Below are 20944 nucleotides of genomic sequence, written 5' to 3' on the forward strand. Positions count from 1 at the left end.
GCTTGGCTGACGGCACCCTAAGGAGTCCCTCTGTGTGAGAACGCACAGGTCGGTGGGAGGTACAAGATGGCAGTAGACGGTCACGTAAGTATCCCGGTCCTAAGCCATGGAGCGCTTTAAAGGTGGTAACCCACCCGGAAGACAACAGGCAGCCAGTGCAGTCTGCGCAGGATGGGTGTTACAGGGTGTTACATGGGAGCTCCAAACCACTCCCTCTATCACCCGCGCAGCTGCATTCTGGACTAACTGGAGCCTCCGGGTGCTCTTCAAGGGGAGCCCCATGTAGAGAGCATTGCAGTATAATATAATCCTAATCCTAATAATAAGAGGCATGCATAAGAGCACCAGCATGCCTATCATCCCTGTTTTAACATTTCCTTTATTTGTATCCATTTTATGTATTCAATTCATGCTTATACTTACATATATTATCTAATATGTACTTGACAAATAAATAATAAATAAATAAATATATCCTCTTCCAACATTCCCAACTTGATATCCTCCAGATGTGTTCAATTTTATTTGATAATTAGTTATTCATCCTAGGATTCCAGTTTTTTTGAACATCTAAATTTCTCATTTGAAATCAGCAAGATTTACATGGAGAATTCATCACTAGGAGTTGATCCAGATGCCATGATCAGCAATACAGTCTATGCAAAAATATTTTTAATGTTCTTGGTGTATAACATTTTACCAGCAACAAGCTGCCATTACCTTCTTTCACTCTGGTTTGCTCTGAAATGTATTTCTCAAGTTTGGTCCTCAAAGGGATCTCCACCCCGTATTTCCCATGTGTTCCATCATCCACCAGAATGAAGTGTGAATGATTGCTATCCAGGCAAGAAAGGCTTCCTTGGGTTTCCTCATCCAAAATATATTCTGCAGGGAAGCTACCCTAAAAATAAACAGGTTGAAAAAACCCACACAAATTTAAATATTCATTTATCAGATTTATATCACATCTTCCAGCAGTAAAAAGTGGGGTATATACCATTCCTACCTCCTACTTTTCCCCACAACTGCCCTGTTTTTTCTTTACTGAGAATGAGTGGCTGATCTAAAGCTAGCCAGAAAATATCAATGGCTGATGACAACTTGACATCTAGGTTTTCCTGATGCCAACCTAACACTTTACTTGCCACACCAACTGTCTCTCTTATCTGGGGCTCTATATTTGCTTGAGCTAGAATTTCCATACACAAATTTTCATTCCAAAAACTCGGAAAAGCAAAATCTCATACCTTACTTATTTATATAAGCTACATCTTGCACTTTGCACAAACTCTGTGCAGCTCATATAGAATAGAATCTGAGATAGTATTTTTTTAAGTGTAACTCTAACTCAGAATCATAAATATAAATCAAATATTTAAAGCATAAAGAATGCAAGGGAATTAAAAGTTGACCTGAAATGGTAATTATTTAATCTCCAAAGATTTGCTGAAAAAATAAGAGCTTGATAGCTTTCCCAAATGATAGTATTGAAGGGAATATTAAAATCTCTGGAGACTGAATGTTTCAAAAGGAGAGGATCAATACTGAAAAGACCTACTTCTGGGTTCTTGTTCCTGTCATCTTCTGAGAAAGGGGATCTAGAGCATTTCTTCTTGGAATTAAAAAACAGAAGAGAGATTCCATTTGGAAGAGACAATTCTGAGGTAACTCCACATAGGATTTTATAGATGACCACTAGCTGTTTAAATTATATTAGAAATGTATGGTAACCAATATAACACTTGCAGTATTGGTGTCATATTGTTGACGTGCCTCTCACCTAACCAGCATGTAGGCTAGTGCATTTTATACCTACTGCAGATTCTAAGAAATCTTCAAAAGCAGCCCTAAATTTGTAATAGTCCAGTCTTTTATAATAATCCAATCTTGATTGCCAGGACTTACTGTCACCAAACTTTCCTACCTCATAGGATCTAACTAAGGAAGGAATGGATAATCCCAGAAGAAGAGCATGGTGAAATGTTATCAAATAGCATTGAGAGAGTGGAAGTCATCCACAAGACTGACCAATGCAGGTTCGATTTTGTGCTTGGGCTGAACCTTGACTGAAGGAAATCAACTTAATCATCTTTATCTAGGATCCTGTAGGAGAAGGGATAGCAGAAGCGAGGGTGTAGTGAAAGGGGAAATCAAACTAGAATTCCTATGTAGCCACAAGAGAACTAAGTCCAACTCTCCCTTGAGTGACATTCACCCTTATGTAACTCCAAGCAACTGTTAGTTGAGAAGATTCTTGTACATTTATTGCTTTTAGCAATAAATTTGCTTTTAGCAATAAATCAATTTAAATGAACCTTCATGGTCTTTCGTGCTTGACAGATCCTTTGTATCTCTTGTCCAACCATCTTCTGCAACAGCTTCTTTAACATATGGAAATTGTCTAACACTGCTGGATTAAGAGATACCCTTTTTATGCAAGAGGGTATCTCCTCCATTAAAAGTGAATACTATTCCTTCCATAAAAGTTAATATCATTTCTAGCCATATGAAGAAATTAGGTGAAGCATAGATCCAGCCTCCAGGTAATCAAATTCATAATAAATGAAATGCTAAGAACCACAGTGGTGTTTTTTTCCAGTTTGTTTCATAGCTCTTACTTTTTGCCTTTTGGAATAGAATGCTTTTTATCAAGACTAAGAATAAAAATGCCATCCAACTCTATAAGGTTCTCTTCCTATATGTGATAGGACACAATGAGTAGACTATTATTATGCTAACTGAGCTACATCCAAATAGATAATGTACATAGGTACCAAAGATATAGAAACCCTAACATAGTTTGCATCCCACCATTGTCTTTCTTCACATCCTTAATAGTATAAAGAAATACAAAGTTGTACAAGAAATGCTGATTTTTGCTATACTGTATTTATTATCTCTCATCTCAATCTACCTCCAACATCCTTTTCTCTAAGACAAATCCATAAGGAGTTGTACTATGAATTACCAGTAATTCTTCTAATAGCATAGTCTGAAAATCCTTTTGGCTCACCATGTGGCAGATGAGACTATTACGGTTGTGTACTGTCCCCCAAGATGCAATGCCAATAGCGACAATCTCGCCTTTATAGGTGCTGCTCATAATAAAATCCTGTAGTGCTTCTCCTACTTGCTTCATCACACCAGTATGAGTACCACCCGTGATGATCCAGGCACCTGTACAACAAAGATCCCAAGTGTATAAAATAGACAAAATGCTTTATTTCTCTATTTTTTCCTCTGGGCCATGAGGAAACATTTTATTTCTTTTTTAAGCAGAATAGGTGCCTAAATTGTTTAGGTTAGGTCGGCAATTTTTGACCCTCTGCTGTGTATTTTTTTTAATTCTAAACTTAACACCTAATTTGCATTTTAATTAATGATTGTATTTTGTGCGCTTTTATTTATGGTAGATTGCTTTGGGACCCCATCAGGGCTGAAAGCTAAAAAAAAAATTTTTTTTTTTGGTTTACATTTATATCCCGCCCTTCTCCGAAGACTCAGGGCGGCTTACAGTGTATAAGGCAATAACATAACATAACATAACATAACATCAGAGTTGGAAGGGACCTTGGAGGCCTTCTAGTCCAACCCCCTGCCCAGGCAGGAAAACCTACACCATCTCAGTCAGATGGTTATCCAACATTTTCTTAAAAATTTCCAGTGTTGGAGCATTCACAACTTCTGAAGGCAAGTCGTTCCACTTATTAATTGTTCTAACTGTCAGGAAATTTCTCCTTAGTTCTAAGTTGCTTCTTTCTTTGACCAGTTTCCACCCATTGCTTCTTGTTCTACCCTTAGGTGCTTTGGTGAACAGCCTGACTACCTCTTCTTTGTGGCAGCCCCTAAGATATTGGAACACAGCTATCATGTCTCCCCTAGTCCTTCTTTTTGTTAAACTAGACATACCCAGTTCCTGCAACCATTCTTCATATGTTTTATCCTCCAGTCCCCTAATCATCTTTGTTGCTCTTCTCTGCACTCTTTCTAGAGTCTCAACATCTTTTTTACATCGTGGCGACCAAAACTGGATGCAATATTCCAAGTGTGGCCTTACCAAGGCATTATAAAGTGGCACTAACACTTCACGTGATCTTGATTCTATCCCTCTGTTTATGCAGCCCAGAACTGTGTTGGCTTTTTTAACAGCTGCTGCACACTGCTGGCTCATATCTAAATGGTTATCCACTAGGACTCCAAGATCCCTCTCACAGGTACTACTATTGAGCAAGGTACCACATATACGGTACTGGTGCATTTTGTTTTTTTGGCCTAAATGTAGAACCTTACTTTTTTCACTGTTGAATTTCATTTTGTTAGATAGCGCCCAATGTTCAAGTCTGTCAAGATCTTTCTGTAACTTGAGCCTATCTTCTGGAGTGTTGGCTATTCCTGCCAGCTTGGTGTCATCTGCAAATTTGATGAGTTCCCCATCTATCCCCTCGTCCAAGTCATTGATGAAGATGTTGAAGAGTACTGGGCCTAAAACAGAGCCTTGGGGTACTCCACTGCATACTTCCCTCCATGTGGATGTAGTTCCATTGAGGACTACACGTTGAGTGCGGTTGGTCAGCCAGTTACGAATCCATCTGGTGGTGGTGCTGTCTAACCCACATTTTTCTACTTTATCTAGTAGTAGGTTATGGTCTACTTTATCAAATGCTTTACTGAAGTCCAAGTAAATTATATCGACAGCATTCCTCTGGTCTACTAATTTTGTCATTTTGTCAAAGAATGCGATAAGATTAGTCTGGCATGATCTGTTTCTGACAAACCCATGTTGGCTTTTGGTTATTACTTTGTTTGCTTCTAGGTGTTCGGTGATTCGTTGCTTGATTATCTTTTCCAGAATCTTCCCCGGTATTGAGGTCAGACTGATAGGTCTGTAGTTTCCTGGATCTGTTTTTTTTCCTTTTTTGAAGATGGGAACTACATCAGCTCTTTTCCAGTCCTCTGGCAGCTCCCCTGTGCTCCAGGATCTTTGAACGATATAGTTCAGTGGTTCTGAGATCACGTCTGCCAGTTCCTTCAGAACCTTGGGGTGTAATCCATCCGGTCCTGGTGATTTGAACTCGTCTAGGGTAGACAGGTGTTCACTTACCATTTTCTTCCCTATTTTAACTTGTGTTTCTAATCTGTTTTTTGTAGTGCTGTTTTTGATAGGTTGGATTGTTTTTTCCTTTTGTGTAAAGACAATAGTCTCATTCTATTTGTATATTTTTTTACAAAGTCAACTTATTGCCCCCCCAACAATCTGGGTCCTCATTTTACCTACCTTATAAAGGATGGAAGGCTGAGTCAACCTTGTTTAGATAAAGAAATAAAACCTCAGCATACCCTATTAGTTGTGGTCAGTTATTGCTTTACCTGTTGTTTGTACCACTTTGGCAAGTCCCTGACGGAATATATTCTTCAGCCTCGTCTTCATGCTGAAATTTTTAGCTCCTCCTGTCACTGATATTAAGAGGTTGGGTATATCAAGCCCCCAGTACTGTGTCATCAACTGGTAAAGTGTTTTTGGAGAAGTGCTGGAAGAGACTCGCACATACTACAAAAAAGAAATAAAACATAGCAATAATATATAATCATTTCAGATAGTGGCCATGACACAAACATGCCCAGAACCATCTAAGACCCAAACTAAGCTATGTGGGATTTCTTATTAAAATGACTTGAACCTTGTGAATCAATGCAATATTCCAAACAGATACTGCAGTGTATAAGGAATATTGATGCAATAGAAAACAATAGAGGGAATCTTCTGAAAACTTTCTAAAGAAATCTATTCTATGCTTGCCTGGTCTCCTCATCAGAGGCAACTTTTTACTTTCTACTTTCCCATTTCTCTGAACAAGTCTAAATGAGGATAAGATATTTCATTCTAATGGGGTGACAGGGAGGTTATAGAACATGCTATTTAAAGATACAATTAAGGATATTGTAGTTGGAATATGCAGTGTTTTACTGTAGATTTAAGGGAAAGCAGTGAATTGGAACAAGCATTGGTATGGAGTGTGGACATAATACATTTCAGTAACTCTTTAAAACAGGGTGTTCAACCGTGGCAACTTTATGTGGACTTCAACTTCCAGAATTCTCCAGCCAGCATAAGCATGGCTGATTAGGGAATTCTGGGAGTTGAAGTCTACAGCTCTTAAAGTTGCCAAGGTTGGACTCCCTTGCTTTAAAACAAAAGCATTCTTTCCTAGGATTGTATTGCAATTGCACCAGTCTGGAATAAAATGTGTCTGCTTTAAGGCATTGCCAAGAGGTGTTATGTGAATGTTATGAATCTGAAGTACTACATACATAGCCATAAATTCTAGGTATCCAGAAATGATACAAGATATCTGTGGTTTGGTCTTACAACGTCAGAAAAGTTGATAAGTACATGAAGTTCAATAGTATATAAAATTTCAGAAAACCAACTACTGGTAGTCTTCGACTTACAACAGTTCATTCAGTGACCATTCAAAGTTACAATGGCACTGAAAAAAAAATTACCTATGGCTATTTTTCACACTTACAACCATTGCAACATCTCCATGGTCATATGATCAAAATTCAGACACTTGGCAACTGAGTCATATTTATGACAGTTGCAGTGGTCCCGAAGTCATGTGATCACCTTTTGTGAACTTTTGACAAGCAAAGTTAATTGGGAAGCCAGATTCACTTAACAATCCTCCTATTGCAGTGACTGTGCAGGAAAGGTCATAAAAGTCACTTAACAAATACCTTGCTTAGCAATGTTGGGCTCAATTGTGGTCGTAGGCCAAGGACTACCTTCCTTGAGGGTACATTTTCAATCACATGTTAACTCACCTTCCCAACTTTTTGCCCCAAGCCTGTAAAAGTAATGTCCCCAAAGGCATCTGTTGGCATTTCCTGGACATGTCTTCTGGGGTCCCATTCCTTCCCTTGGAACATGACAGGTTTTATGGCTTCCTCTAAGTGCTCTTCCCTGAGATAGCCACATTCACATGCCACTTTCCTGAACAAAAGCAAAAGTAACTAAAAAATACATATTGATAGTGCTATAGTGACATAAACCACATAAAAGATACATGGAGGTTAGGATATAGGAGAATCCATTCACTAAAATAAACCTGAACTGAATTCACTGTTGTATCTAATACTGTGTTTATGTTGAATACAGTTATTCAAGCACGCCATGCCCACATGACAAATACAGAGCTCAACAAATGCAACATATTTTCAAGTGTGCAAACGGTTGCAATATTTGCAAGCACAATCAGCACAAAATAGATTGTTCAAATTGTATATGAACAATTATTTTGAAATATCCAATGTGCTTATAACAATTTTAATTAGACAGCAAGAATAAAGATAGCAAGTGGCAAGCTGGTTGGGAATTTTGCAAGATGCCATTCAAAACATCAGATTATGGAAGACTAACTACTGAATTTCTTTCTCTAAATTCCCAATCATTACAAAAGTAAACATCAGCACTGTTCAATATGCCTAAACTAGGTTTATTTACTTGCATTTCAAGTGTTATTTGAATATTTTAGGCATATCAATTTTATTTATTTATAAGAGCCTTCTTTCTCACTTTTAAAAATAATACCAGACAATTTTTCTAAAATATTCCAGTGCTCCTTAGCCTTTTAATCATTTTCATTTGACTGAAAATAGTTTAGCACAATCCTTCATCATGTTTTTCTCTGAAATTAAATTCATTAACTTCATTCTTTTGTAAAAAGAAGCAATAAGCTTTTCTGTCAACATTGAAAATATCAAAAGCTGCCACCAATTATGTGTTTTGTGGTAATTTCCCCCTTGCTGAAATATTGTTGGGATTGGCTGCAGTATCACAGCTTTCTAAGCTAAAGTGTTCCAACATTCCAGCCTTTACTCAGTTTAAATGTCCCTGATAATTCTGGTTGTCCTCTTTTGAAGTTCTCCTGGTGATAAAGTTAATCAGAGTAGTTTTCTTACTCAGAAAAGTAGTTTTCTTACCCAGAATCTGATATCTGTGAACTTTCAATAAAATAAACACATTCTTTTTTCTGAATGTTTTCAGGGATCCATAAGTGGAGATTTTCCTGTGGAGAGAACAAGGAGCAAAAGATCAGTTAGAAAGCATAAAATCATCTCCTTCTCAGAGCAAATTCATATTCTATGCATAAAACACTAGGGTTTTTGTGCTGCTTTTTGAGGAAAAACAATTCCAATATTACATGTGGTCAATTATTTGTTAAAATATTAATAATTAGCACATCTAAGGAGAGCAACAGCATACAAAGTATAAACTTTATATGGCTAACTACAATATCATTTTATACTCTAGTGGCAACAACAAATTTGAATGTCTCCCCTATTTTCTTTTTCTTTCCCATCCTTTTCAGGTCTAAGTTTGTAATTTCTACCCCACAGTAGGTCAGCCCTAAAACAAACCATCATCTAGCTCTTCCTTTTACTTGTACTTGCCTTTTCATTTATACTGGGAGAAAAGTGAGCCCTGCGCTTGCTTCTACTGGAAGGGCTGTTGCTTCTTCTGAAGTTGGAAACCATGGTGATATCATAGTAGTTCTCAAGATCAAGAGGATAGCCTTCATCATGGTGGATCTTGTTCAGCTCCACTGGTATTCGCAGACCAGACCCAGCCATGGCTACATTTGTTGGATCAGTCATCAAAGTTGTTCAAGTACATTTGGAAGACAAATTCTTGAAACTACCATCTCAGACTTAAATGCTGTATTTTGCCTAGATTGCATAAAACACCAAAAAGACATGTTTCTTTTTTCTTTTTATAATCCCGATTGAAGCCTCTCACAAAGACCTCATCTTTTAACTTGAGAATTTGGGATATTTTTGCCATATGTTTGTGTGTTCAGAGAATACTGTTTTTTAATGTTCTGTGTGGTCAACCTTGATCCCTAGTGATTATATGAATAAATCTCTGCAGTTTTGGCAATATTTGTGGAACTAGTTTGCCAGCACCTTCTTCCAAGGGTACTAGACACATACATGGCTTCTTTGCCCAAGGGTGAACTACCACTTACAGTCTCCTGGTTTCTAATTCTTAACCATTAGATCAACCTGACTCTGCTATAAAAAACTACAATAGCAATAGCACTTAGAATTATATACCGCTTCACAGTGCTTTACAGCCCTCTCTAAGCGGTTATACAGAGTCAGCATATTTCTCCCAACAATCTGGGTCACAATTTTACCAACCTCGGAAGGATGGAAAGCTGAGTCAGCCTTGACCCTGGTGAGATTCAAACTGCCAAATTGCAGGGAGCCGGCAGTCAGCAGAAATAGCCTGCAGTACTGCATTCTAACCATTGCGCCACCACGACTCTATATAACAACATATATATGTCACTAATATCTTTTGTATTTAGCTTGAATGGTTTGTCAGTGACTCTAAGACCAGAGAGAGTAGTAGTGTCATAAAAGTTCAATAATTAGTAGCTTCAAACTCATTATGTGTGTGTTCTAGAAATAGATTATTAATTTGTGGAAGAAAAAGAAAAAACAAGTTGAAACTGAAGCTTCATATTCATTAGCACATTAATTAACAATCAAACGATGGTACTAAGCCAACTATTTTATATGACTTCATTCTACTCTACAGTATATTCTTATCTGGCTGTGAATAAAACTGCCAAATTACACCAAAAGGATTGTCATGGAGTGTCAGGAAAGGTATGAATGATTGTTATGTTCTAATTAGGAAAGCCTGTTAACTTGAAAAGTTACTCCAAATATTCAGGTTACATAAATGCTGTATGCTTTGAAACCACTTTGAGCTACAGGAATAAATATCCTCTGCTTAAGCTATTAGAAGAAAAGAGTTCATTAAACACATATTTCTCAAGACCTCTTTGGACAGAGTGTATTTGGTACCCTCATTTATCAGAAAACTAAGCATATCAAATCTTTATTACAGTGATAGACTAGCATAAACTAAGCATAATTTTAGGTTCGTTATCAAGTTTCATTAAGCATTATGTTCTATGTTTTTATTATGTTCCCCTACTACTTAAATTCATTCAATACAATCAGGAGAGTCAACTTTGAATATTTAAATGATTCACATATGCAATATGCCAATTGTGCCGAGCCTCTTTCTGAAAGCTTCTTTTTAAAGGCATATCTCCTTATATTAGATAGGGCTGCCATTAGTTGCTTGATATGGAAAACCCAGGTAGATATCCAAACCTAGTTGCATAATGGCAATAGACAGAAAAGTAACTCATACACTGTAATTTCCAATAACATCTGCAGTAAGTCATAGTGATACTTAAATGAAGCAGGTGCTTCTATCAGCACTCACAGGTATAATTATTATATTAATATATATAAATTATATATAATTTTATATATATATTATATAAAACCCACTATTGTGCAAGTACGATGTCATGGTATCTGTATAATAATTTCACCTCTCTCTTTGCAGATGTCCATGCTTGTTTCAAATCCAGAAGTAGTTCATATGTAACTTCAGTAAAATACCTTTCTTCATCATTGATCAACTAAACCCCTTTTAGCTAATACGTTTGTATAGCATGGATTCAATAGACAGGGATTTCACAGAAGAGAAAAACACTTTTAGTACAATTTTCAAAAAAACTTAACAGTTGGTGCTAAAACGCTATTTCAAGTAGTTACTAAATATAATATTTCGTTTCAAAAATATATTCCATCAAGAAATACATTCTCTCCCTCAGGGAAGGATCACTAGGCAGGTGTCAAAGAAACAGCATTTAAGAATTAGCATAGTCACATGTCAAACACCAGCCAAAATAATATGCAACTTAGTTACTCCAAAGTAACTAGACCATTCAGTCCAATATTATTTGTTCTCATTGGCAATGATCTACAATAGCCGAGCACAACTTTTTCTCAGATAAAACACCCTTGATTTTTGAGTTGGGTAATATTCAGTAAATGGCAGGAACATGCCAAAAGTGAAATTTTATTAAATTAAATAGAATCTATGCTTGATTGCATAGTCAGCCATTGTTTAGACTTGCCATTTTTTAATTTACCTTTTATCTATAAGGACTTGGGAAAGCCAGAAATTGTTTGATGGTGTTAAAGGAAACTGTCAGAAGATGTAAGTTGTTTCAGCCTTTTGCAATTAATTGATGGTGATTTTGTCAATGTCATTGGTGTTCAAGTGATGCTCCAGTTGTTTTGGAATGTTAGCAAAGGGGTATATTAGTATTGATACAATTTTTGCTTTCTTTACCACAGGCATTCTATTTACAGGTCTTTACATTTTCTGATTTTCTCCAGTTCTTTCTCTTCTACTTGGTTATCTCCAGGTACTGCAGGGTCCACTGTGCAGAATTTTTTTCCCTTTCAATTGTTAAGTCTGAGTTGTTGTGTGGCAAATATTTGTCTATCTGAATTCTAAAGTCCCAGAGCACTCTAACTTCTTCATTTTCTATTATTTTGTCTATTTTGTGGTCCTAACAATTCTTGCGTGTAGGCAAAGGATATTTCTTATCATATTTCAGCATTGTTGCTACTTTATCATACCATTGTAATCAACCTGCCACCTAGCAGCAACTAACTAGGTGGTCCATTGTTTTTTCAAGTTTCTTGGCAGAGCCAGCATTTGTTGTCTATCGCTGTCTTCCCATCAATTCTGGCTTTGTTTTTAAGGCTTGGCCTTTTGGAGCCAGAATTAGCTCCCTCCCCCATCCTTTTCTGCTCTTAGAAATTTCCCAAGTCTTATTAAGTGCTTTGTTTGTCATTTTTTTTAACATACTGGCCATGCAATTCTTTGCCTGTCTCTTTTCTATTCTTCATTTAATCTCTTTTTTGTAGGACAGTTTATTATTACTGTTTAAATTGACGGATCACCCACCTCCAGTGGATTTGGAGTGGCATACAGAACTAGCAGAAACATTAACCAGCTAAAAACAATTACTGTAATTATTGTAAACAAATGGACAAATTAAAGTTGTGCTTTCTTCCTGGAAATGTTTCAGGATAGGGTACAGGGGTGGGTTCTAAATTTTTTTACTACCGGTTCTGTGGCTGTGGCTAGGGAGAGAGATGACTGAGTGGGCATGGCCAACTTGACATCACTCACACACTCAGTCACATGACCCCCACACACCAAGCCACGGCCACTGAAACGGTGGCGAAGATTTTGAGGACTTTTTCACACTTTTTTTTGACACTCTGGCCCCATATCCAGGGCGGGATGCAGTGGGGTGGCAGTGGTCATCTAGGCTTTCCCTCCGTTGCCCTTCCTGCCCAAAAAGCGCCATTGTCACCTCTTCCCCATGGTTGCAGCCGGAGCAGGCCAGGGGCAATGGCAACGGCAGAGTCCGGCACTCGGGGAGGGCAAGGTTAGCATGCTCCCAACCACGCCCTGTGTGGCCTCCGCTGGCTCAGCTGCAGCCCAGATGAGCCAAGGAACTCAAAGTTTACTTCTAATTTTTTAGTAGAAAGATGAGCATGGCTTCTCAAAGTTTACTTCTAATTTTTTTTTAAAAAAAATTATTTTTAAAAAATGCCCAATCTAATATACTGGTGAAGTTCTCTTGAATTCTCCCATCCAAATATTAAGTAAGGTTGATTCTGCTTAGTTTCTGCACTTGGAGTAGATCAACCATGTGCTGGAATGTAGTCTGGATTCCCAGGAGAGAGGGGCTGCTTTCCAGAGGGCAAAGAGGTAGTGAAACTCAGTCAGTGCAAAGAGAATTAAAATGGATCCTCCCTTACTTTTCTCAGAATATATCTGTAGTTATGTTATTAGTTGCTTTAATCTGGTAAGATTCTGTCTGTAGGTAAAGAACATTAGAAGAAATTAGTCAAAAGTAGCTACATGTTTCTTCTTCTTAGTTCTTTTATGTGTTTGTGACCAAAGAGATGTTGCCACCTCTTTGGTCATAAACATATGTGTACTCTTCTGCTAATGACAATTTTCTTTTATGTATAGTATTGTGAATACCCTGCAGCAGCCAACTACATACTATCCACTGAGTTATTTTCATTTGCATGGTTCTCTCAGTATTTATGCTAATTTATAATAATAAATTCCAAGTAATCAAGAATTTTGTAAAGTATTTCTGCAATAATGGTGAGACATAGCAGTTTTTTCAGTGATACCTAGTTAAATTATTAACTTAAAATAATTGTTATAGCAATGTTAGCAATAGCTATGAAACTGGACTACAGAACATAGAGCTGGTCTTGTTTATGCTACATCTTTTAAGATGCCATAACATGGGACAGAGAGACGTGGTGACTCAGGGGCTAGGATGTTGAGCTTGTCCATTGAAAGGTCGGCAGCTCAGCGGTTCAAATCCCTAGTGCTGCCGTGTAACAGGGTGAGCTCCCGTTACTTGTCCCAGCTTCTGCCAACCTAGCAGTTTCGAAAGCACGTAAAAATGCAAGTAGAAAAAATAGGGACCACCTTTGGTGGGAAGGGAACAGCGTTCCGTGCGCCTTTGGCGTTGAGTCATGCCGGCCACATGACCATGGAGACGTCTTCGGACAGCGATGACTCTTTGGCTTTGAAACGGAGATGAGCACCGCCCCCTAGAGTCGGCAACGACTACCACGTATGTGCGAGGGGAACCTTTACCTTTACCTTTACCATGGGACAATGTTATCAAAAGAAGCCAAATGGTAGAAGATAATATGTTTAACTATTTGTGCATTGCTGTGCTTTGAACATGGATTAAGTTGTATGGTAATCCAGAAAAAGTTATCTGTGCCATTTTTGTCTGAAATCAATGAAAAAAAAGCGGACACTGTCTATTCCATGTTCCACTAACTATAGAGAAATGTCAGTATGCTTTGCTTTCTTTAAAAAATATTTCAGTAATTAATTTAATCATAGAATTTTCTATTCAGTTTGGTGATTCTTCTCTATATCATTAAATCATTCGCTTCAACAAAATATTCCCTCAAGGATTAAGTTTCATTCAGGCTATAAGTTAAAATATTCAAATTATAATATAAAAAAGAAAACACAGCTTTAAGTAATAAGAACTAATCTGTGCCTTTCAAATACACAAATTTTGTGTACTCAAGTAGTTTAAGATATACCATTAGTTAAAATGACATAAAATGAAATTACTTAAACAGTTACCTAATTAACTCAATGCTTGAAATATAACGTTAATAGATAAATAAAGGAAAGTACATTAAACCAAGTAAGCTAACTAATCTATCAAACCCATAGATACCAGTGGTTCTTCATGGTTAAAGACAATATTATTTCCTTAAATTATTTATTCATTTATGAACAAGTTTTTATTGATTTTTTAGTTTCCCCCCCCTACACACATATATGATTTATGAACAGAGTATTGGCCATATCATATCTTATACAGTTCAATATATTCAAATATATTTTATTTAGTTACAGTTTTTGCCAGAATATTCTTTTTTCATAGTTTTTATTAATTTCCTAATATTTCCTTGCTCATTTTATTAAGTCACATCTTCTTTCACCCTCAAGTTCTAATTTCTCCATTTTTATTCGTGTTCATTCTTTCATTCTTTTTTTTAACTATTTCAATTTTTATCCTAATATATTCAAATATATTCGGGGTTGCCTTTCTTTCATTTCATCTTTTCCTTTCCACAGCAATCCTTTCTTCTCCTCTCACTCCTTTTCCTCCCTCCTTTCATCCTACCTATTTTCTTCTCTCCTCTCCTATACCTTCTCTACTTCCCCTTCCTTTCTCCCCATCCGCCCTATCTAACCTTCTCTCTATTCTTATTTCCCCGTTTCCTCCTCTCCTCTTTTCTTTCTTCTTTCTCTCTCCCTCCTTCTCCCTTTCCATCTCTCTTCTTCTTATCTCTTTCCATTGCTGTATTTGTTTTCATATCAATATTTCTGGTGTCCAGACAACCCTGATTTTCTCATTTATTATGCATATTTCTCAAACCTCCCCTTCTATATTTTAGTTATTAACATTGTCTTCATTTTATTCCATTTATATCATACAATCAATTGATGCAACTTTCGCCCTCTAATTTTCTTAGAGTTTTTGTTCACAATTCAATACTTATTATTTTCTTCCAATAGTGTACATCATTTACTAACATTTCAATTTTATTCCCTTTCACTTCTTAATTTCAATCATTTTCACGTTAATTTATTTAGATGCTAGAAATAAGGCCTTCTTATTCCCCCAAAGGAACAAAAATGTTCTGGTACCAAGCTACAGACCTATAATAAGATCCTGTAATTATTCTGGAATGGCTTCCTAAAAACTTAGTTCAACATTTCAGAAGCCAATCTGATTTTTTTTGTCTTGGATATACCACAAATGAGCTCCTTGTGATCACAAGGCAAATTCTCTTTATACACAAGCTGCAAAACCATGCACATTTAGGAATACATTATACTGAGCACAGAATACATTCATGCATTTATGCACAACTTAAAAGGAGAAAATAAAGAGCACTATTGATTCCATACAAATCCATGGCCAATAACTCGATGCATGTGCTTAATAGATCCACTTGCATATGCAACACACTCAGCAAGCTTTGCTTAAAATGTGACAAGGATTTCTTCTGACCTTGCAATGCAGAATTATCTCAGTATAGAAAGAACACTTACTAAGCAATTTTGCACTGCCAGATCAGCCTGGGTCAGAGTTATACTAGACTGGCTGAGACATACATTCCCAGCTTTTGATGTTTCAGGGCACTATCTTAGACTATGCAATAGAAAACAACCCAGATGGCTGTATATATTTGTCCAACAGCATCCTTCCAATCCCAATTTTACTCACATATTCCTTGTCAGTCAGCTGTGAAGGACACACTTTTGTTTCATGCTGTAAACTCATCACCTTATTGCTGAATAATGCCAGGAGTCTCCAGGAGCTTTTCTGAAGTGACTGCAGTTAAGAGGAGGAGGCGGCAGCAATCCAGGGGGCTGCACTTTGCCAGCAAATCACACTGCAGAAGCTGCTCCTAGTCATTCACAGAAGCCTGGGATGGATAGGTCAAGTGAATTAAGTTTCCTAGGCTAAATAGCAAATGACTCTTGTTTGCCTTGATTTATAGAGAAAGCAGATTATTTTTTGTTCTTTGATTGAACATTACAAAAAAGGTGGCTAAATTCAAATTGGTTTAAGTTGTTCAAATATAGCTTCTTTCAGAATGATTAAAATAAAATAAAATTATGTCTTAAATATTTAAAAAGATGCTCAGGAACAGATTTTCATCTGTTCTGGGATAACATTTTTATCCCATATTTAGAATGCATTCTCAAAGTTTTCTCCCTTTTCAACTAATATTAAATTGGTGGTTGATAAATTGCATTCCATTGATATTTAATAAATTGCAAAAATAGACTAATAATCTACATAGGATGAATGTTTAGCTTTTTCTGTATAAAAAGGACAAATTAGTTTGGAAAATATGCAGGGAATGACTCAGGATAAAAAGCAGAAAGACAGATTGCTCCTTTAAGACTAATCTCTTAGCATTCTCAGCCTCCCCTACTCCCCCATCCATTAGAGTTGACATATTGTAGTATTTGTCAGATTGTTGGATCTTGTGATCCAATGTAATCCAATGAATGTAACTCCCCTCCCCTCCAGTATTTAGAGTATTTAATTAAAATAAATAAAATCTTTTAATTTTTAAAAATATTTATTAATTATTCATTAATATTTTTAAAAGGGTGGGATAAGAGTGAGCAAGTTCTTTTAAGTTCCAAAAGTTGACATTACAACATTATGCCAAGAAACAGCTAGTGTATATGAATAACTACAATAGTGTACACATTTTAACAATGTAATTTTTAAACAAATCAGTGACAAAATAGAATAAAAAATATTATTGCATTATTATCTTCTTTTCCTTCATGGTACTGTATTAATTTGGCAATCTGCATCTTGCGCAAAATGAGGAGGATACAATTACATTAATATTCTTGCTTTTATGAAAAAATGGAAATATAGAGTATATCATGTGAATATATACAGACATTCAGAGGAGCCACGGCTATGTATAGGAAAAGTTGGTCAGTGTTACTCATAAATATTAAATATATTAAAGAGAGGCAAATATGCATGCATCTATACATACATAATATAGGCGGTGTGTGTGTTTCACTTCTCCATTTAGTAGAGTTTATAATTTTTCTGTAACTGTTCTGGATTTCCAAACTTTCAGGTTATTCACTGAAATCCTAACCCTTTATGAGCTCCAGTTTTGCTGCATTCACATAGCATTACTTCTAGTTTCCAAGTCTGGTTTGCTGATCAAAATATGAATTAGTTCTTCTACCTGCTAACATCACAAATAGACAAGTGTTTTGTGGTGGCGCAGTGGTTAGAATGTAGGTCTGCAGGCTAACTCACAGCTCACTCCTGGAGTTTGCTTCTCATCTGCTCAAAGTTGACTCAGCCTTCCATCCTTTCGTGGTTGGTAAAATGAGGACCCAGATTGTTAGGAGCAATATGCTGACTCTGAAAACCACTTAGAGAGGGCTGTAAAGCACTGTGAAGTGGTATATAAGTCTAAGTGCTATTGCTATTTTGAGTCTAGTCCTCCTCTGTATTTCCTATACAAAACCTTGCCAGAAAGGTTAATGTATTAAGATCAGGATGTAATTTGATATTTCACTTAATCAGCTGAAACTGTTGGAAGACTTAAGCTAAAAATTGCACACCTATACTGAATATTATCCACTGGTAAAAACTAATCTTTAATTTAACCTTAAAACTTTGAATGTGCACATAATTCACAGAATGAAGTCTGAACTAAAAGCTGCAAACAGGATTGAGTGCAACCTATCATTTTCCATTATTCCCACAAGCACCTTTTGGCGAAATAAGAGTTTGCCATATTGACTTTCACTTTAAAGAACAGAGAGCTTTTCATCCCAATGGTGACAGAAAGCAAATCACCTTGCATTCTCAGCAAGGCGGCAAGCTACTTGGTAGAATATTCTGGGTGGCTTTTATGTACTTTTGTGTATTGCTTTCAAGCAGTGCAATTTTCCCATCATATTTTGACCTCGTTGAATAATTGAGCAACAGCTTTCCAAATAAAAATCATTTTTTGCTGAGTGCACAAGGTAGCCCACCTTTGAAGAACAAGATTCTTAAAGGCTACCCTTTTGTCCGGAAAATACTGGGTCCAGCACTGTGAAGTGGTATATAAGTCTAAGTGCTAGTGCTATATGCTTTCGCCTCCAGTTTCCTAATCATCTTTGTTGCTCTCCTCTGCACTTGTTCTAGTCTCAACATGTGATAATCAAAACTAAAAGCAGTATTCCAAGTGTGCTTACCAGCGCAGTAGTAATCTTGATACTGTTGATGCAGCCTAGAACTGCATTGGTTTTTTTGGCAGTTGCAGCTGCAGGACAGTCCTGGCTCATATTTACCTGGTTGTTCACTGTGACCCCTTTTCACAGTTACTACAGCTGAGCCAGTTCAGTTTCTTATCTATTCCTGTGGTAAGCACAACCAGCTCCTTTGATTTTCTGGAGAGGTTTTACTGCCTTTCACTTTTAAACTTTCACTGCTTGTGTCTGACTGATAAGACATGCTGCCTTCAAAGGAAAAGGAATTTGGGTAAAGATCCAGCAGCTAGTGAAGATCAATCCTGAGCTGTACAGCACATCTTGTTTCTTATTTTAATTCTAAAAACACCATTTTATCAACCTCTATTCATAACTGCAAAGCCTATGACCAAGCTATTCATATTCTACTGCCTACCTCTCCTCATCTACAGTAAGTCCAGTTCTATTTTTTTCTCTTGACCTCCCTGAGAGAAGCAACTGTATGTAGCCAACCTTCAGAGGGACCCATGCTTGGTCTGGGTATGACAGTGATGGAGTGCTCTTGGGGCCAGTGTTCTCTAATATGTGTGGAAGTAAGGGAAGCAAGGAGAAAGGGATAGAGACATGCAGCAGAGGAAGAAACTCCTTCCCTATTCCCCATTTTCAAAGTTAGAAACGTGAAAGAGGAAAGAGGTTGGATTAAGAAAGCAAAAGGGAACAGGAGAACAATTTATCAATTTCTGTCACTCCAATGATTTCTTCATAGCTAACATTGCCTCCAAACAATCAAAAGAAGGTCTCTATCCATAGATAGAGCATATGTAAATCAAACTGACTATATTATTGATAAAAGGATGTGGAGCTCAATTATAGCATCAAAGTAATGGCCGGCTACTGATTGTGGAACAGATCAGTAACTGCTGATGTTCAAGCTCCAAGTTAAACTAAGCAGAATAAGAAAGCCAGTAAGTTTTCACAATATGATTCTGAACACATGCTCAAGGAGAACATCAAGACTCGCTTTGAAGTTCTGAACCTCACTGATAGACAATCAAAGGAATTATGGAAGGAACTTAAAGAATGAGTTAAGGATGAATATAAAAAGACTGCATAAAATGAAAAAAAAAAGAAGAAAGCAAACTGGATGTCAGAACAAACCATGAAAATTGGCAAGAAGAGAAGTCAAAGTCAAGAAAGACAAAAATCTTAGAAAGGAACTTAACAAAGAGTTTCAGACAGCTAACGAAAGAGACAAGAACCAGTATTACAACATCTGTATAAAGACATTGAAAATAAAAACAAGGAAATAACATGTAAAAACAACTTCAGTCTTTCAAAAGATCTTTGAACTCAGAAGATTTCAATCTCAAATTTGTTTGCTAAAGGATGTCAGCTGACAGACAGTAACTGCTTTTAAAGGAGATCAAAGGAAGATGGAGCTACTATGTTGAAACATTACATAATATATCAACATCTAAGATACAAGATATTGTTTAATTACAAGAATCTCTAGTACTACAAGGTGGTGTTTGATCAGTACTCCAGTCATTACCAAATCGGAAAGAAACAGAAATTGATGGATTATCCACTGAAATATTGTAAGCAACAGAAGAAAAATAAGCCAAGGTTCTAACCAAGATAATCTAGGGAACAGTACAATGGCCAATCAATTGGAAGAGGTCAATATACATTCCAATGCAGGATGTGTAAACTATTGTATAATATCCTTAATTTCACATCGTAGCAAATTAATACTTACTATCATCCAACTAAGATTAGAGCCCTAGAGGGAAAAAGAGATGACAGATGCTCAAGCTGGCTTTAAAAAAGACTGAAGAACACAAGACATTACTGCCGACACATGCTGGTTAATTGAAAACGCCAAAGAATATCCAAAAAAGTAGACCTCCAAGTATACCGTGAAGAGCCAGAAAACTGATTGATCATGGAACAAATCAATCTAGAGTTCTCACTCAAGGCACAAATGTTGTTGTTAGTTGTGAAGTCATGTCCAACCCATCGCGACCCCATGGACAACGTTCCTCCAGGCCTTCCTGTACTCTACCATCCTCTGGAGTCCATTTAAGCTCACGCCTACTGCTTCAATAATTCCATCCAGCCACCTCATTCTCTGTCGTCCCGTTCTTCTTTTGCCCTCAGCCTTTTTCAGCATTAGGCTCTTTTCCAGTGAGTCCTTTCTTCTCATTAGGTGGCCAAAGTATTTGAGTTTCACCTTCAGGATCTGGCCTTCTAAAGAGCAGTCAGGATTGATCTCCTCTAGGACTGATCAGTTTGATCGCCTTGCAGTCCAAGACACAAATGACCAATCTCCAATTATCCTACTTTGGACACATTTATGTGAAGACTCAGCTCATTGGAAAAAGGCTCCAATGCTGGGAAAAGTAGAAGGAAAGAGAAGAGGACAGCTAGCAATAAGGTGAATGCTGCACTCAATGCACTATTGGGAGATATGAAAAAACAGATTAGGGATAATATGCAGAGTCTTGACAAAAATCCACCAGATCACTAGGGATCAAAAATAACTTGATTATGTACAATCAATTAGATGGGCAGTTCATCTCTGTGTCATTCTTCAAAGACACCTACTTACCTTATTTATGTATGAGGCTTTAAAAAAAAATTTTTGTGCTACTAATGCTTCCATCAATTCATAGTTAACTG

General features: G+C 36.9%; 1 protein-coding gene across 1 annotated transcript in view; it reads right to left on the bottom strand.

The window, feature by feature from the left end:
* TRPM2 (transient receptor potential cation channel subfamily M member 2) overlaps positions 1 to 15820 on the bottom strand; it is a 59112-nt gene extending 43292 nt beyond the window's left edge. Inside the window, exons 1-7 of the mRNA XM_058188022.1 lie at positions 15756 to 15820; positions 8455 to 8730; positions 7984 to 8069; positions 6826 to 6994; positions 5368 to 5548; positions 3014 to 3177; positions 721 to 901 (exon numbers count right to left, since the gene is read on the bottom strand). Of these exons, the coding sequence (XP_058044005.1) occupies positions 721 to 901; positions 3014 to 3177; positions 5368 to 5548; positions 6826 to 6994; positions 7984 to 8069; positions 8455 to 8658 (985 nt within the window). The 5' untranslated portion in view covers positions 8659 to 8730; positions 15756 to 15820. The remainder of the gene's footprint in view (positions 1 to 720; positions 902 to 3013; positions 3178 to 5367; positions 5549 to 6825; positions 6995 to 7983; positions 8070 to 8454; positions 8731 to 15755) is intronic.
* Positions 15821 to 20944: the final 5124 nt, after the last annotated feature.

This window comes from Ahaetulla prasina, chromosome 6, assembly GCF_028640845.1.
Source record: "Ahaetulla prasina isolate Xishuangbanna chromosome 6, ASM2864084v1, whole genome shotgun sequence".
NCBI classification, from domain to species: Eukaryota; Metazoa; Chordata; class Lepidosauria; order Squamata; family Colubridae; genus Ahaetulla; species Ahaetulla prasina.